The sequence below is a fragment of the Tachypleus tridentatus genome, chromosome 10, assembly GCF_004210375.1.
Source record: "Tachypleus tridentatus isolate NWPU-2018 chromosome 10, ASM421037v1, whole genome shotgun sequence".
NCBI classification, from domain to species: domain Eukaryota; kingdom Metazoa; phylum Arthropoda; class Merostomata; order Xiphosura; family Limulidae; genus Tachypleus; species Tachypleus tridentatus.
In genome coordinates, this window is record NC_134834.1 from 83,757,713 (window position 1) to 83,773,415 (window position 15,703).

Here is a 15,703-nt window from a genome sequence, read left to right on the forward strand (position 1 = left end):
TAACTATACAGTCTGTTAGAATAGACTGATACTACTTTTCAGTTTTGGGACGATTAAACTTGCTATTTTGATCTTCCACTTCTGGACACTTATATGAATAACATTGTGTTTCGTGTGCAATTACCACATTCTGGAAGTCTCGTAATTCTTCTATCATGCCTCGAATTTCCATAATATCACGCCCTAAAAAAATAAAAACAGAAGAAAGAGAAGTATAATCAGTTGAAAATGTAAACATTTTTGATCTATTAAAACAGACTAAAAGCACATATAAATTTTGATGCGTGAACTATAATCCTTAGCGTCAGGGAATGCTTACCCGTTGAATAATGCTACTATATTAAACTGAAACACATCTCAAGAAAGTTAGTAAAACTGGTAAAACTAGCTCACTTAGATTATTTAGCTGGTGACAGCTTTCTTATTTGAAAATTACACAAGAAGCTGTCTCTCGTAACTGTTAAAAAACCAATGGAGGCACCATAATCCGGTTTTGTCGTTTAGAAGCAAGTAATATGATTGTTTTGCTCTTTACCCAGGTAGATTGGGGACTTAGATTTATCGCAAGCAAAATGATCACATCTGACTACTCTTTCGAAATATTTTTTTTTGTTTGTTTTGAATTTCGCACAAGGCTACTCGAGAGCTATCTGCGCTAGCCGTCCCTACTTTAGCAGTGTAAGACTAGAGGGAAGGCAGCTAGTCATCACCACCCACTGCCAACTCTTAGACTACTCTTTTACCAACGAATAGTGGGATTGACCATATCATTATAACGCCCTAACAGTTGAAAGGGCGATCGTGCTTGGTTTGATGGGGATTCGAATCCACGACCCTCAGATTACGAGTCGAGTGCTTTAATGATCTGGCTATGCCGTGCTCTGTCGGAATATGCCACGGGCGACATTTAAACGCACATGCAATACATTAGTTCACGAATTGAAGATTCCAGAAGGTTTTATTACTTCTACCTGAAACACCCGTATGATATCAATGCATTGAGTCATTTGCCCAAACAAGCTTGTGATAACAGTGAACCCCCGCGGCATGCCTGCCGACTCACCATTGTGTAGCCTTGTGCTTAATTCTAAACAAACAAAACATAACAGTGAATGTTGTTACAATTATATTGCTTGCTTTTTTTTTTTTAATTCACTAACCACAAACTCTTTGGCTACGCTTGTTTGTCTCAGCATTCCGCAAAGTCTAAACGGACCAGGCTTTGACAAGGTTTATCTTCTGTAAAATCATCTCGTACTGGGTAGTTAAACTATAGTATTATTGTCAGCGTAATTACAAAATACGTCCCGTTCCCCCGCATATAAAGTAATTGGGCCTCGTACATGTACCTTTATCGTTAATCGTTATCAGGTCCTTTGTCCCCGCTCTCCTCATTTGAGGAGGCTACGCGGTCATAATTAAGCCACTAATTATTAGAGGATTCACATTCAATTGAGATGGCTAAGATAGTAATACAAACTGTCATAGCTGCAAGAGCTATGTCCGTTATATCATAACGACATGACAAACAACGAAAAGCGTTACACGTGTTGGTTGGTGTTGTTTTTTTTAATTTCGCGCTTCGCTGCACGAGGGCTATCAGTGCAAGTAGTCCATAATTTAGCAGCGTAAGACTAAAGGGAATACAGCCAGTCAATACCACCTACTGCCAATTCTTGGACTTCGCTATGAATACTGGAAATGATTTTAACATCATAACAACTCCACAGCTAAAAGGACAAGCATATTTTATGTGACGGGGATTCGAACCCGCGACCCTTATAATGCAAGTCGAATGCCTTTACCACCTGGCCATACACGTGTTGAATTCACAGCCACTGGTTGATGTGATGGCATACCACTAGCCACAACTAGAAAACTTGTTGACATGATTATTGGAAGTCAAGAATACCAAGTGTCACCGGTTGAAAGAAGTTATTGCCTGACTATGAAGAAGTAGGTCACGTGAGCAGAGTTAGTTAGTATCCCTGGGAGAAGGGGCTTGATGTGACTTTATTACAAAGGGATAGGCAGGCAATCACTCACCTTACAGTCACTATCTTTACATTAAACACAGTGACTGTAGCTGATCTTAAGTTGACTCCTCTTTACTTGGTCTTGCAAAAACTAGGTTAACAAAGTAAAAGATTCAACCCTTTTACAAAGTTAATTCATACTGACCATACAGATTAGTTTGAGGAGACTTGGCCTGAAAAGTCACTACAGAACTAGATGAATATATTGAATACACTAAAGACAAAGGAAAGAGTTGAAAAATATGAGAGAATGACGTGACGTGAGTGATATTGGTGTGATGTGCCCCTGATGTGATGTTTTCTCCATGTGAAACAAGATAAGAAGAGGAAAGTTTATTTATGACGCAGGAAAGTCACCATACACTACACGAAGTATGGCTAGCAATATTGTACACAATAATAACACCAATATTAACATCAAAGGACGATTTCCTTTTATAATTTCACAAACACAGACGCGTGTGCCAATCTTTTGCGTCATGTGGTTCATTTTGAAAAAAACAACAACACGTCTTTTTGTATGCATATAGTCTTTCATTTGTTCAAATTACTTAAAACTATAGTTGTATTTCGAAACACATGACGTATACGTAAATAACTGTGCTTGGTGTTATACTATGAGTAAATATTGTGTTTTGGAGAATTTAGAACACGATAGTTTGTTAGAAAACAGTCGTCGAAAGTTTGCTGTTTTCGTTTTAAATAAAAATAAACTAAGTTTTTAGGTGTGCATGATTGAAAGCAGTCCCTTACTATAAGTGTCTAGTTACAATTACACGCATTGCAAGAGTTTATCCCAGTGTCCATATACCTTATTATCACTACACTGGTGCTTTTGAAAAGAAATGGATGAGTACATAATGGTTGACCCACAAACACCACTTCTCATACTAGTAGTAATGTAGGAAACATTAGATTTTACCACGATATCCACCTCCACGATGATTCAAATGTTTCAAGATAGCCCTACCTGTCCAATCGTTTTTCATCACGTGCTACATGCATTCCAGGGATGATCCTCTTTGCCTGGGAAGACATCTTTGTTTCCAATGGTTCAAGTACAATCACGACAATAGAGTGTAGAGAAACGATTAATTACAGAGATAATTTTGACGATAAGAATTACTTGTACCAGTGTTTGTTTTTTCTTCATTATTTGGAACATCAGACTTCAGACTTTGCAATATTTAGACTTGATTCCAAAGTGGCATGTAGCAAACGTATGATTGTAATGTTCGGAAGTTCTGAATATCACGGAAGGTTAGAGTTTATCTTCAGAGCAACTATAAACTAGAGAACTGTCACCCCTATATAAACATATATATTTACTGTGTGCTAATTTACCAGTTAAGAAATACAGAGCTTCAGCGAAAATAAAGAATTAGAGAACATAATTTAAACAGTCAGATAAAAGCCTGAAATAATACGTAATAAAATTCTAAACAAACCTTAAGGTTTAACTAACTTAATAAACGATAATAAATAACGACTTTCTTTAATTTCACTAGATTCACGACTTGACTGCACGGACACATTATTACGACTTTCGTTGCATATTTGTTCATAATTATTAAAAGGTTTCACGTTTTTATATTCATCCGTGAATTAAGAGCTCGTGTCTACTCGTGAACTTCTTACGAAGTTCGGTTGCCTACGGCGTTTCTTGAACAATCACTATGGTAGAATATTATTGATGATTTAGGGGACGATGGATATCACGGAAGGAACGATTTAAACGAAATGTTTTATTGCGCGAGATAAACTTTTATTTTTCTTAAAATTTCAAGTGAAAATTTTAGAAAAAAAATATGAAAAATTACAATATATGGAGGTCGGGAATATAACTGTTAAATAATGTCTATCTTTCAGAAGATAAAACTCAAAAGTTACGTTTTTCTTCTCTGTCTCGTTCCCTTGCAGATCGAAAGGTGTCGCTGTCATCTCCAGTCTCCATTATGGTATCCACGCTGAAAGTTCTCTTAGCTTGAAGATTAGTTTTGATTCTGATACAAACGAAAAAAACAACACGAAATTAATCCACAAAAAAATACCTAGTTTCAGTTAGGTCAATGAAAACGTTATAAAAGAATTAGCTCAAACTTTTCGAAGAAGATTCCACTCCTGTAAGACAATGACCTCAGTAAAATTTCTGTAAAATTTGAAGTGTGTTTCCTGCTGGATTAATGAGGTCTGAACTTGTCAGTTTTCGGTCCACATATTCTCTTTTTTTTTTAAAGAGAATTGCATTTCTTGAATGTAATAAAAATTGGTGTTAAATCGAGTATGTTGAGCAGTCTATTATTATTTCTTTTATTGGTAAACATGTTATGAGGTTAAACGTAGATTGTTTACTGTTCTGAGGCTTAAGAAAAATATCAATGAAGTATTTTCCATTAAGTTAGTTTTGGTGGTACATACTGTAATTTATTTAGGTTTTATACAATAATCAGTAATATTTACTGACTTTGTTGGATCCAGATTTATGTGTGTATTGTGAACTATCTTCAGTGGTACCCAGAGGAACGATGTAGGAAAAGACTGCTGGGAGTGTGGTTTACTATGCGAGACCCAGGCTGGTATAAATAATGTTTTTTTTTTCTGTGTCTTCTACAGTTTATAGTGACAGATGGGAATATTATCTGTCGTTTGAAGGTCCCAGACTGAAAGGTGTAACGTTTGATTTCTTATGGAGGGCCTTGAATGATAGCACTAATATCTGCTATCTGTATACAGTCCAAACAAATAGAAGTAATGTCTGTTATTTTATGTAGGTCGCAGACATAGTAATAAGAAAGTCTAGTCTCTAGGTTTGAGTATATGATTTTGTTCTTTCTGTCAATTAACTTTTAACTTGTTTAAGATACAGAGTACAAAAGAACATATTTAGAAAACAAGTTTTATGCAACTTTGTGGATTTTATATGGTTTAACCAATGTATCTTTATTTGTGGACTCAGAGACATGAGGCTTGGTTTGTTTTGAATTTCGTGCAAAGCTACATGAAGGCTATCTGTCCCTAATTTTCAGTTTATGACTAGAGAGAAGGCAGCTAGTCATCACTATCCACTGCCAACTCTTGGTCTATTCTTTTACCAACGAATAGTGGGATTGACCGTCACATTATAACGTACCCACGGCTGAAAGAACGAACATGTTTGGCGTGACGGGGATTCGAACCCGCGACTTTCAGATTACGAGTCGAGTGCCTTAACCATCTGGCCATGTCGGGCCTTTCCTTTGTTAATAGGTGAATGACACCATGATTATATTCCAATAAGATGGTGCAAGTAAAATCAAACTGTAGTGTTAATAGATGAAATAAGATGTAATAAAGTACACGGAATGTTTGTTCCAGAAGTTACTTTCAAATTGATAAAAATGTTTAGCACACTCAAATGGCTTTAAGTTTTATTTAAAACAAACGATTTATATTTTAAAGTTGATACGCACCTTTCTCGAGCATGGACTTCCAGTATAGCTTTAGCTTCGGGATACTCCACCAGGGCCTATGAAATAATATATTATATTTGATATGAATAACTATTCGAAACTATGGAGATATTTTACTGAATAAACTATGGATCATTTGACATTTTACCGGAAATGAGGAAACGTATGTTTATATATACATACATACATATATATATACGATGGCTGTTCAAAAAAAATACGCGGACTGACGTCATAAAACAAAATGTACTTTATTTAGAAGTTACAGGTCTGGGACCCCTTCAAAGTACTCTCCTCCCCAACGCACACACTTATCCCAACGGTGTTTCCACTTGTTGAAACAGTTCTGGTACGCATCTTTTGTAATGTTCTCCAGCTCCTTCGTCGCATTTGCCTTAATCTCGGGAATCGTCTCAAATCTTCTTCCTTTCAAGGGTCTTTTGAGTTTGGGGAACATAAAACAATCGCAAGGAGCAAGGTTAGGTGAGTAGGGGTGGGGGTGGGGAAGAACAGTGATCGAGTGTTTGGCCAAAAACTCACGAGTTCTGAGGCACAAATTTCGCAGCAACGCGTTGCATCTTCATTTTTTCGGTCAAAACTTCGTAACAAGATCCAACTGATATCCCAAACTCTTCAGCAAGCTCCCCTGACAGTCAGACGTCGATTTGCCCGCACCAGGATGTTGATTTTGTCGACGTGTGGGTCGTCAGTTGACGTGGAAGGACGTCTAGGACGTTCATCATCTTCAATGGACTGTCGACCATCCTTAAAACGTTCATGCCACTTGAAACATGCCGTACGATTCATAGCAACATCACCGTAAGCCGTGTGAAGCATAGCAAAAGTTTCTGTCGCAGATTTTCCAAGTTTAACACAAATTTCACAGCAAGTCGTTGTTCCTTGAGGTCATTTATTCTGAAATCCGCCAAACGAAAAAATCGCACTTCACTTAAAACCGCGTAGCTAATACACAAATGAAGATATCTGCAATCGGGAAATGGCGTCGTAATCAGCTGATCTGTGCGAACCTAGAGACACCAAGCGGATTCCCCTGGAACCAACTGAAGTCGCTCAATTCAAACAGTCCGCGTATTTTTTGAACAGACCTCGTATATACGTAAAATATTTTACTACGTTAACGATAGAATTGTGATAAAGATGTTTGTTAACAAAAATGCTTTACTTTCGTTACGGAACAAATAATCATTGTATCAAATGTGAATTTTTCTCCAGATGTCTACAGTCGTAATTAACTGAATATAAATCTGTAATAAATGTTTGAAATAGAAGAAACACAATCATAAACTCTGTAAGATCAATTATGGATATTGTTTTTTTAATGATGGCTTCCTACGTTATAGTACTTGATTGTTGAATCCTGTCTCATGTTACTATTTCTCTTCCCTTTTTGATAGTTTACAGATGGATCAACTTTTGACATATTTTGAACGTAAGTAAACGTGGTAATAATCAACTCACTGTCATTAGATCTTTCCGAGATAAACACAGTAATTCCGAATATCCAACTGACCGAACATCAGCAGTGCGCCTGCGTACAAATAAAATAAAACAGAAACATCAGTATCTACACGACTCAGGTTAACACTGGTGTTAGATGTTTTTAAATTCTGCCCTATTCATTAGATAGATTTTTCGCTATGATATTAGTGAATTTAATTAAATTATAACCACCAGGGTACGTTTTTGACGAAAACCTCTTGTCAGACTGAAACCAATTGTATTACTAGGATTAATAATTCATTTCACATTTCGTGACTAATTAGAACCTGGACAGTTAGTTTCTACTATTATTATCATTATTGCGAAAAGCGTCACGTGTCCTAGGGATTAAATAATGGCTAATTAATACCGGTTTTGAACTCCATCTAATCTCAACAGACTGATTTCACCAAAATAATTTCCTTCACAAAGTACTGCTACAACGACTTCTTCGTCAGTGACTGGGTTGGCAACAACGACCTGTGAATATCAAACAAAAACATTTCAATGTTATACAAGTTACTAATTATCCTGAAATAAAACCTCAACCAACAGCGTTGTTATTATTTATTACACACCTGTTCACTATTATTTTCTGCATCACCTATCTTGCAAGCTTATTTTATTTGACAGTGTTAATGTTTTTTATAATCGCTAGATGCTATACTACTCTTCTGGTTTTCAGAATACTGTTTGTTTGTACTTATGCACACAATCATACAACGGCTAGCTGTGTCGTGCCCACCACGGGTATTGAAACCCAGTGTATAGTATCACCAGTCCGCAGACATCGCTTTGCCACTAGGGGGCTTTCAAAAAGTAAGGGATGTAATGTTGCTATCGCATAGCTTTTCAATATTCTCAACTGTACACTACCAAAAGTACTCTTGTTAATATTTTCTTCTTAATGTTTAATATATATATATATATACATAATAAAACATTATTTAAAGAGTTAATACTGATATCAAAATGAAGGGCTGCAGTAAAAACACCATGACTAAACTTACGACGAAATAGAACGTCCGTATAAAACATATCAAGTCTTGACCACAACGCAACACTGTTTGTTTGTTTGTTTCAAATTTCGCGCAAAGCTACTCGAAGGCTATCTACGCTAGCCATCCCTAATTTAGCAATGTAAGACTAGAAAGGAGGCAGCTAGTCATCACCACCTACCGCCAACTCTTGGGCTACTCTTTTACCAACGAATAGTGGGATTGATCTTCACATTATAACGCCCCCACGGCTGAAAGGGCGAGCATGTTTGGCGCGACAGGGATGCGAACCCGCTACCCTCAAATTATCATAAACCCATTGTCGAGTTGCGAAAAATTTACTTTATGTCTTCTTAACCCACCATGGCCACAACCTAATCAGCTGCTCCTAGGGATGACCGTCTTCCCCTCTCATTTATTAACACATTCTCATGCAATCGCTCGTTGTTATTTCTTTGTGTTTTTGTGCCCTATATAACAAAATAATGAGTCACCTGCTGAGCGCACTAAAGCTAGAGATGAAACTAAAGACGATTGCGAGTTCGTTTTGGTCATGCAATACTGTATTGTGGTTAAGGCTTGTTTTGTATTACAGATTAAATATATATATACTGTATTGTGGTTAAGGCTTGTTTTGTATTACAGATTAAATATATATAGTGATTAGTGGGTAGAAGTAAATTTTTTGTTTTTTTTTGTTTTGAATTTCGCGCAAAGCTACTCAAGGGCTATATGCGCTAGCCGTCCCTAATTTGGCAGTGCAAGACTAGGGGGAAGGCAGCTAGTCATCACCACCCACCGCCAATTCTTGTGCTACTCTTAGGAAATAAGTAAAAGACCGCGCTCTGAATTTCCTTATCGCTACGAATGTGACGTGACGAGGCCTAATATATTTATTAGACGGTTTTACTGTATTTCCCAGAACTGGTATACTCACAGCAGTAGGCTAATAAAAACATCTGCCTTTTACTTCTTTTTTCTTTTTTTAGAAATTACTGGAAGATACATTGACAAATTCTCTTAGCTCTGTTTTTGTGTTTGTTGTTGAAACTTTCTTTTTCGTAAGCATTAAGAAATATACAAAAAATGTTTAATGCATTTTTTCAATTTATGCATTGATTGTTACGTCGAAACAACAGTAAATAAAAAAAACATTAAAATTATCGTATCGCTTTTGAAAAGTTAGAACTAAAGCAATCTATTTTCTTGATCAGTACTTCTTGTAATTGTTCATACTTTTATAAGCAGTTTCTAGAACTGTTTGTAGTTTAGTTATCAGGGAGACTTATTTTTGTGTAATATTACTGAGTAACATTACATTACTGCAATCGCATAAAAATTGTACCTGATGCAAACCAGAGTAACATAATATTTACAAACGAACTTGTAGACCAGTACTACAACAATAACTTTTGATGTTGTAAGGGATATTTTCCTTTTAATTCTAATACAGTTTCAATTACAATGGTGCAATAACTTATGCCTAAGTTATCTGAAATGAAATTCTATTCTATGACAAGACATTAATCCCATCTAGGCCTAATTTTATCTTACCTCCACCTTACCATGGTTGATAATGTACATTTCTCTCCCTACGAAAGCAGCGTGAATAGGAAAAAAAAATTAAAAATCACTGAATATTTTCACTTTGTACGAAACAAAACATTTACCATCCAATAATGGCGCAGGTAAACAAAAAATACAGAAAACATCATCGTCTAAGCATAAAGTCTTAAAAATAGGTAGTTATTCGTTAGAAAGTTAAAATAGAAGCCTTACAATTGACAAGCAAATAACGATAGCTTAAAAACCTGGTTAACGGTTGACTGAAGGAAGATTGTTAGTATAGATGAACAAAATAATATGACGTCATTAATTGTTTACTTTTATAACTTTTCGAAGTTTTAGACAATTGATGTTCAATCAATAATGAAATATTTATAATGAATGTAAGAATATGATATAAAACATGCTTATCTTACTTTGAAATTTATTGGACAATACAATCTCTGATAAAAGAATATTCATGGATTAAATTTATACGTAACAAAGTGATAGAAGGCCAGTGACACCAGTGATATTAAAAATGCAAAAATAAGAGGTTTTTGACTTTTCAGCTTTGTTTACAAAATAACTTTCTGGAAACTATTTAACAGTGAAAAAAACCAGCACAATAGAGTTTTTATTATTCAATTTTTTATCGTGTGGAAGAATACGAATTTTTTTGTTAACGAATGATTTGTTTTAAGTAACCTGAGGAAAAACCGGAAATAAGTCCGTCCATTGCAGAACTTTAATTGTAGCGAAAAATTAGATTATTATATCGTAAGAAATCTTAATCAGTGTTTCTGCGACCTAAAGTTGTTAAAATAAATCTTGATTATGCAGCAATAATAAGTAATTTTGGAGATTAAAGAAAGCATTATAATGTTATGACAAGTATGTTACAAAAAGTTAATCACATTTTGCTTGGACAGTATATATACATAGTATATTGATACGGTGAGTAGCGTTGAGTGTCCAGTAAGCGTAAGCCATAGTACCATGGCGACATGTTTAACACTTATGTATCTGGTTCCTAACAAATTCCCATCCGACAAGGGCCATACCGCAAAGGATAGGTTTATGTTTAGAGAAATAAAAAAAAAACAACTTTCGGTAGAAACCTGTTACTAGTTTAAGATTATTAACCGATGTTGAGTCAAAATAAAAACAACATTTCGAATAAAAAAACCTCCAATAATCTCTAGAAAGCATTAAGGGAACTAATATGTTTCAAAACAATGCCTCAATCCAATATGGCAAAATGAAGGCTATTGTTATGAAGAAAAATCGTCTAACTCAAAAACGAATTACGAAGAGCTTGGTATATCTCTGGGTACAGTTAACAATGTAATAAACAAAAATTCGGAACTTAAAAGCTCATAAACTTCCAGCCTTATTTCGTGATCAAATGTTGTTTTTATGTTTTTGTTTATAAAGATGGTACAAAAATCTAGAATCACAACAGTATTATATAACATATCTAGCAGAACCTTAACCAATACAACTCCGTGGTGATTATGGTCATAATTTAAAAATATACTGTGATCAGAGTAAGTGCGATTAACCTCAGTACAAGATCCTACGAATTTATTCACGTTTCAAACAAGAGTGAGAAATACGAGTATTTATTCATCATTTTGAAGTATCCAGCTGCTGTGTTTAAACGATTCAATCATCGGAAATAAGCCATTTTCGAACACCTATGAAAGTAGCCTACCTGTTTCTCCAGCTCGGCAGATGTAGTCTCCTGGGGAATAGATCTGGGATCGTAGTTTTAAAACGAGCTCGCAAAGAAATCCATGTTCGCACTGTTCAAAAATCTTAACCTATCATAGAGAAGAAATGTTCATATTTTCAGATGTGGATGGTTACAACGTAATTACATTAATTACTGCATACTAAAATGTACATATCACAGGTAATGATGTCACTGTGCTTAAGTAGAGGTAGGTGCCATGATGAAATTGATTACTACAATACTGAAATAAATTACCACACTTACTGATGACACGTTGGTTTCCTGGAGGTGACCGTCAGTAAATTACACTGATTACAATACTAAAATATCAGTTAGTACGGATATTGATGACATTGTGACATGGAAAATTAATTAGAAGCTAAGGAACAGATTGGATAATAAGGGCAAATTAAGGTTTTTTAAAACTTTCAGGAAAAGTTCTCTTGGGGATGTTTTATTTTATTATTAATGGTTATAATTTAAATATACAAAATAATTATGTATTATTAAACCAGGTCCAGCATGGCCAAGCGTGTTAAGGCAATCGACTCGTAATCCTTGGGTCGCGGGTACGCATCCCCATCGCGCCAAACATGCTCGCCCTTTCAGCCGTAGGGGCGTTATAATGTGACGGTCAATCCCACTATTCGCTGGTAAAAGAGTAGTCCAAGAGTTGGCGGTGGGTGGTGATGACTAGCTGCCTTCCCTCTATCTAGTCTTACACTGCTAAATTAGGGACGGCTAGCACAGATAGCCCTCAAGTAGCTTTGTACGAAATTCAAAACAAAAACAATTATTAAACCGTGAAGAATGACCTGCAAAAGTTTCTGCAAAATTGCCAAGAAATAATACTGATAGAAGACGTGTAGAGGTCTATTAATGATTAAGATTAAACTAACAAGCATACTTCTAGGTTTTGTATTCAATGTTTGTTGTTGTTTCAAATAACAATAGATTTATTCATCTTATTTTTGGTATATTCATTTTCGGATACCCTACATTAGAGATTTATGCTTAAAAACGTACAATGATACTAAAGATTAGACTACCGTACACACCAATATTACATGTTAGACTATCATACTTTAATGTAGTTATTGTTCTGTAATGGGGAGCATAAACCTCGGATGAAATAAAAATTAATACGTCTAAATAAAACCTTTTTCTTTTTTTAGTTTTATTCTGTAAAACGTTTCAGGCAGACAAATTTTGTAATTTCAATGTAAGAGGATCTTTACTGCTTGAAGAAGGGTGTCTGTTATTGCGTGTTAATTTCTCCTTTATTATATTTTATCCGAGTTTATCATATTTTATAATTCACAGTAGTAATAAATACTGAGCTATCACACTTAATAAGGCACAATAATATTTAACACTACACTCATTATTAGTAACGTTAAAGCTTTCAAGATCAGTCAGTGGCTCTGGTTTACAGCTATTACTTTATTTAGTGCTAAAACATCAGGATAAAAAGGAAGAAAGTGATTAAAATAGTTTATATAAATATACAATTTAATTTATAAAACTTGACATCATGATTAAAAATAATTAATAAAATATACAATCTAGTTTATAAAACTTGACATCATTATTAAAAAGAATTAATAAAATATACAATCTAGTTTATAAAACTTGACATCATTATTATAAAGAATTAATAAAATATACAATCTAGTTTATAAAACTTGACATCATCATTAAAAACGTTAATAAAATATACAATCTAGTTTATAAAACTTGACATCATCATTAAACATGTTATAAAATATACAATCTAGTTTCAGAAACTTGACATCATGATTAAAAATAATTTATAAAATATACAATCTAGTTTCAGAAACTTGACATCATGATTAAAAATAATTTATAAAAATATACAATCTAGTTTCAGAAACTTGACATCATTACCTTTTTTAAAGTGTCCAAGTGCACGTGTACTGCAATCTCCGCTCTAATACTTTCTGGTAGCATGTGGAGCAGCCTTGATTCATCGGTAGCTTGAGTTCTGAACATAGAAAATAATTAATAATAAATTTTATTTGTGTTACACAACACTTTATGGACAACGTAGTACATAAAACTAGAACCAGTGTATGGCTCGTGTGTGTGTTGAAATGATACAAGAAAATATTCATCAGTTCACATGTAAATCTAAAAGGTAAACACCAGATGGGGTGTACAAGTATAATGAAGATTACCTGTTAATATGTTAAAACCTAAATACATCAGAACTCTATTATTGTAAAACTGTAACCTTCAGTTGTCGGTAACAACAAAGGTATGTTTCGTTTTGTGGGTATGGTAATAACTTATCCATTAGTTTGTAAATAACCATCTGGAAAAGATGTATCGTCCAATAAATAGCAATCAACAATGGTTATGTTATAAACTATAGCCTGTAAAGATCTAAAACAGTCATTAATGTCCGAGTAGTAAGACTTAAATATTAGTGGATTAAATTTATACGTAACAAAGTGATAGAGGGCCAGTAACGCCAGTGATATTAAAAATGCAAAAATAAAATGTTTTTGACTTTTTAGCTTTGTTTACATAATCACTTTCTAGAAACTATTTAACACTGAAAAAAACCAGCACAATAGAGATTTTATTATTCAATTTTTATCGTGTTGAAGAATACGAATTTCTTTGTTAACGAATGATTTGTTTTAAGTAATATTACGACAAGTATGTTACAAAAAGTTAATCACATTTTGCTTGGACAGTATATATACATAGTATATTGATACGGTGAGTAGCGTTGGGTGTCCAGTAAGCGTAAGCCATAGTACCATGGCGACATGTTTAACACTTATGTATCTGGTTCCTAACAAATTCCCATCCGACAAGGCCATACCGCAAAGAATAGGTTTATGTTCAGAGAAATAAAAAAAACAACTTTCGGTAGAAACCTGTTACTAGTTTAAGATTATTAACCGATGTTGAGTCAAAATAAAAACAACATTTCGAATTAAAAACCTCCAATAATTTCTAGAGAGCATTAAGGGGACTTGTTTCAAAACAACGCCTCAATCCAATCTGGCAAAACTATATTATTTTGTTGTGAAGACTTATGCGTCGATATTTGTGTTTCGTCTTTATTTCAAAACTACTAAGGTCATCTGTCGCCATTTCTTATTTCTTACTGCTTATCAAAGTCAGCAGCACTCAGCAGGAGAATGCAATCATAAATCGTATCCTGACCACATTTTGGGTGGCGTCCGAAATAATAAGATAATTTTTATTAGCAGAATGATTAGACATTAAGACTAACCACTACGAAGGAACTATTTGAACACGCATAGGACGCATACCTAGACCATGAATATTCTGCCCATTTCTTCACCTTGATTTGTAGGTACGCAGGGACTTTCCTGTGCGTAAGATACATCTTGATCTGGTCCATCCTGAAAAATTAAGACAAAATTAAGGGAGATATCTGTTTGTTTTGTGTATAGTATAGCTATCTGTTTGTTTTGTGTATAGTATAGATACAGAGGTTATTTGCTGTCGACCAGAGGGAAGGCAACCAACCAGATGTACCAATCACCACTGTTTGCTATTTTACCGATGAAAGAGGAGTTGATTAACTTATTATAATGCATTCATGGCTGAAAGAATGAGAATGGTCGGCGTGTGGTTTTGATCCCGCGACTCGCATATTGCGAATTGAGCCCCAGTAACTACAAGGAAACGCCACTCTAAAGTTTCGCTACTGAATTATATCTTTACACAATTGGTTGTTCGTTTTATTTGCCCTGTAGAGAACAGCAGTATTATCAAAAGGTTATCGGTTAAAGCCAGTCACGAATATTCATCCCCATATTATACATACTTTCAAACGTTTGACCGAAGAAGGAGAGCAATGTTTTACAGAAGCGAATAATGCATACAGTTATATTTATTTTGCTAATTGTTTAGGCCCGGCATGGCCAGATGGTTAAGGTACTCTACTCTCAATCCGCAGGTTCGAATCCCTGTGACACAAGACATGCTCGCCCTTTCAGCTGTGGGGGCGTTATAATGTGACGGTCAATCCCACTATTCGTTGGTAAAAGAGTAGCTGAATAGTTGTCGGTGGGTGGTGATGACTAGCTGCCTTCCCTCTAGTCTTACACTACTAAACTAGAGATGACTAGCGCAGATAGCCATCGTATAGCTTTGCGCGAAATTCAAAACAAACAAACAAACCTAATTGTTTATGGACCTAAAAATTTGTAATCTAAACGATCATTTTAATATATTTATTTTAATTTTAGTGGCCAATGACACTTTTTTTTTCACTTCACCTATCCAGTGCATATGTTTTTTTCCCATAGTGACTATAAAGCATGTTCAGACCAACAACATGTTTGATTTTAGTTTTGTTACTTTTGTTTATCGTGATGGTTCACACAGTTGTTTGGGTTTACATACCTAACAACATGAAAGTATATTCAA

General features: G+C 34.8%; 1 protein-coding gene across 2 annotated transcripts in view; it reads right to left on the minus strand.

Moving 5' to 3' along the window:
• Positions 1-15,703, minus strand: part of LOC143229746 (uncharacterized) — a 28,810-nt gene that overhangs the window by 11,527 nt on the left and 1,580 nt on the right. The window contains exons 2-10 of one of the 2 annotated variants that reach the window (XM_076462499.1): positions 14,578-14,670; positions 13,175-13,271; positions 11,246-11,354; positions 9,538-9,575; positions 7,356-7,465; positions 6,965-7,034; positions 5,486-5,541; positions 3,927-4,039; positions 125-183 (exon numbers count right to left, since the gene is read on the minus strand). In XM_076462499.1, coding sequence (XP_076318614.1) covers positions 125-183; positions 3,927-4,039; positions 5,486-5,541; positions 6,965-7,034; positions 7,356-7,465; positions 9,538-9,575; positions 11,246-11,354; positions 13,175-13,271; positions 14,578-14,670 — 745 coding nt within the window. The remainder of the gene's footprint in view (positions 1-124; positions 184-3,926; positions 4,040-5,485; positions 5,542-6,964; positions 7,035-7,355; positions 7,466-9,537; positions 9,576-11,245; positions 11,355-13,174; positions 13,272-14,577; positions 14,671-15,703) is intronic. The other variant, XM_076462500.1, reaches the window with a different exon arrangement.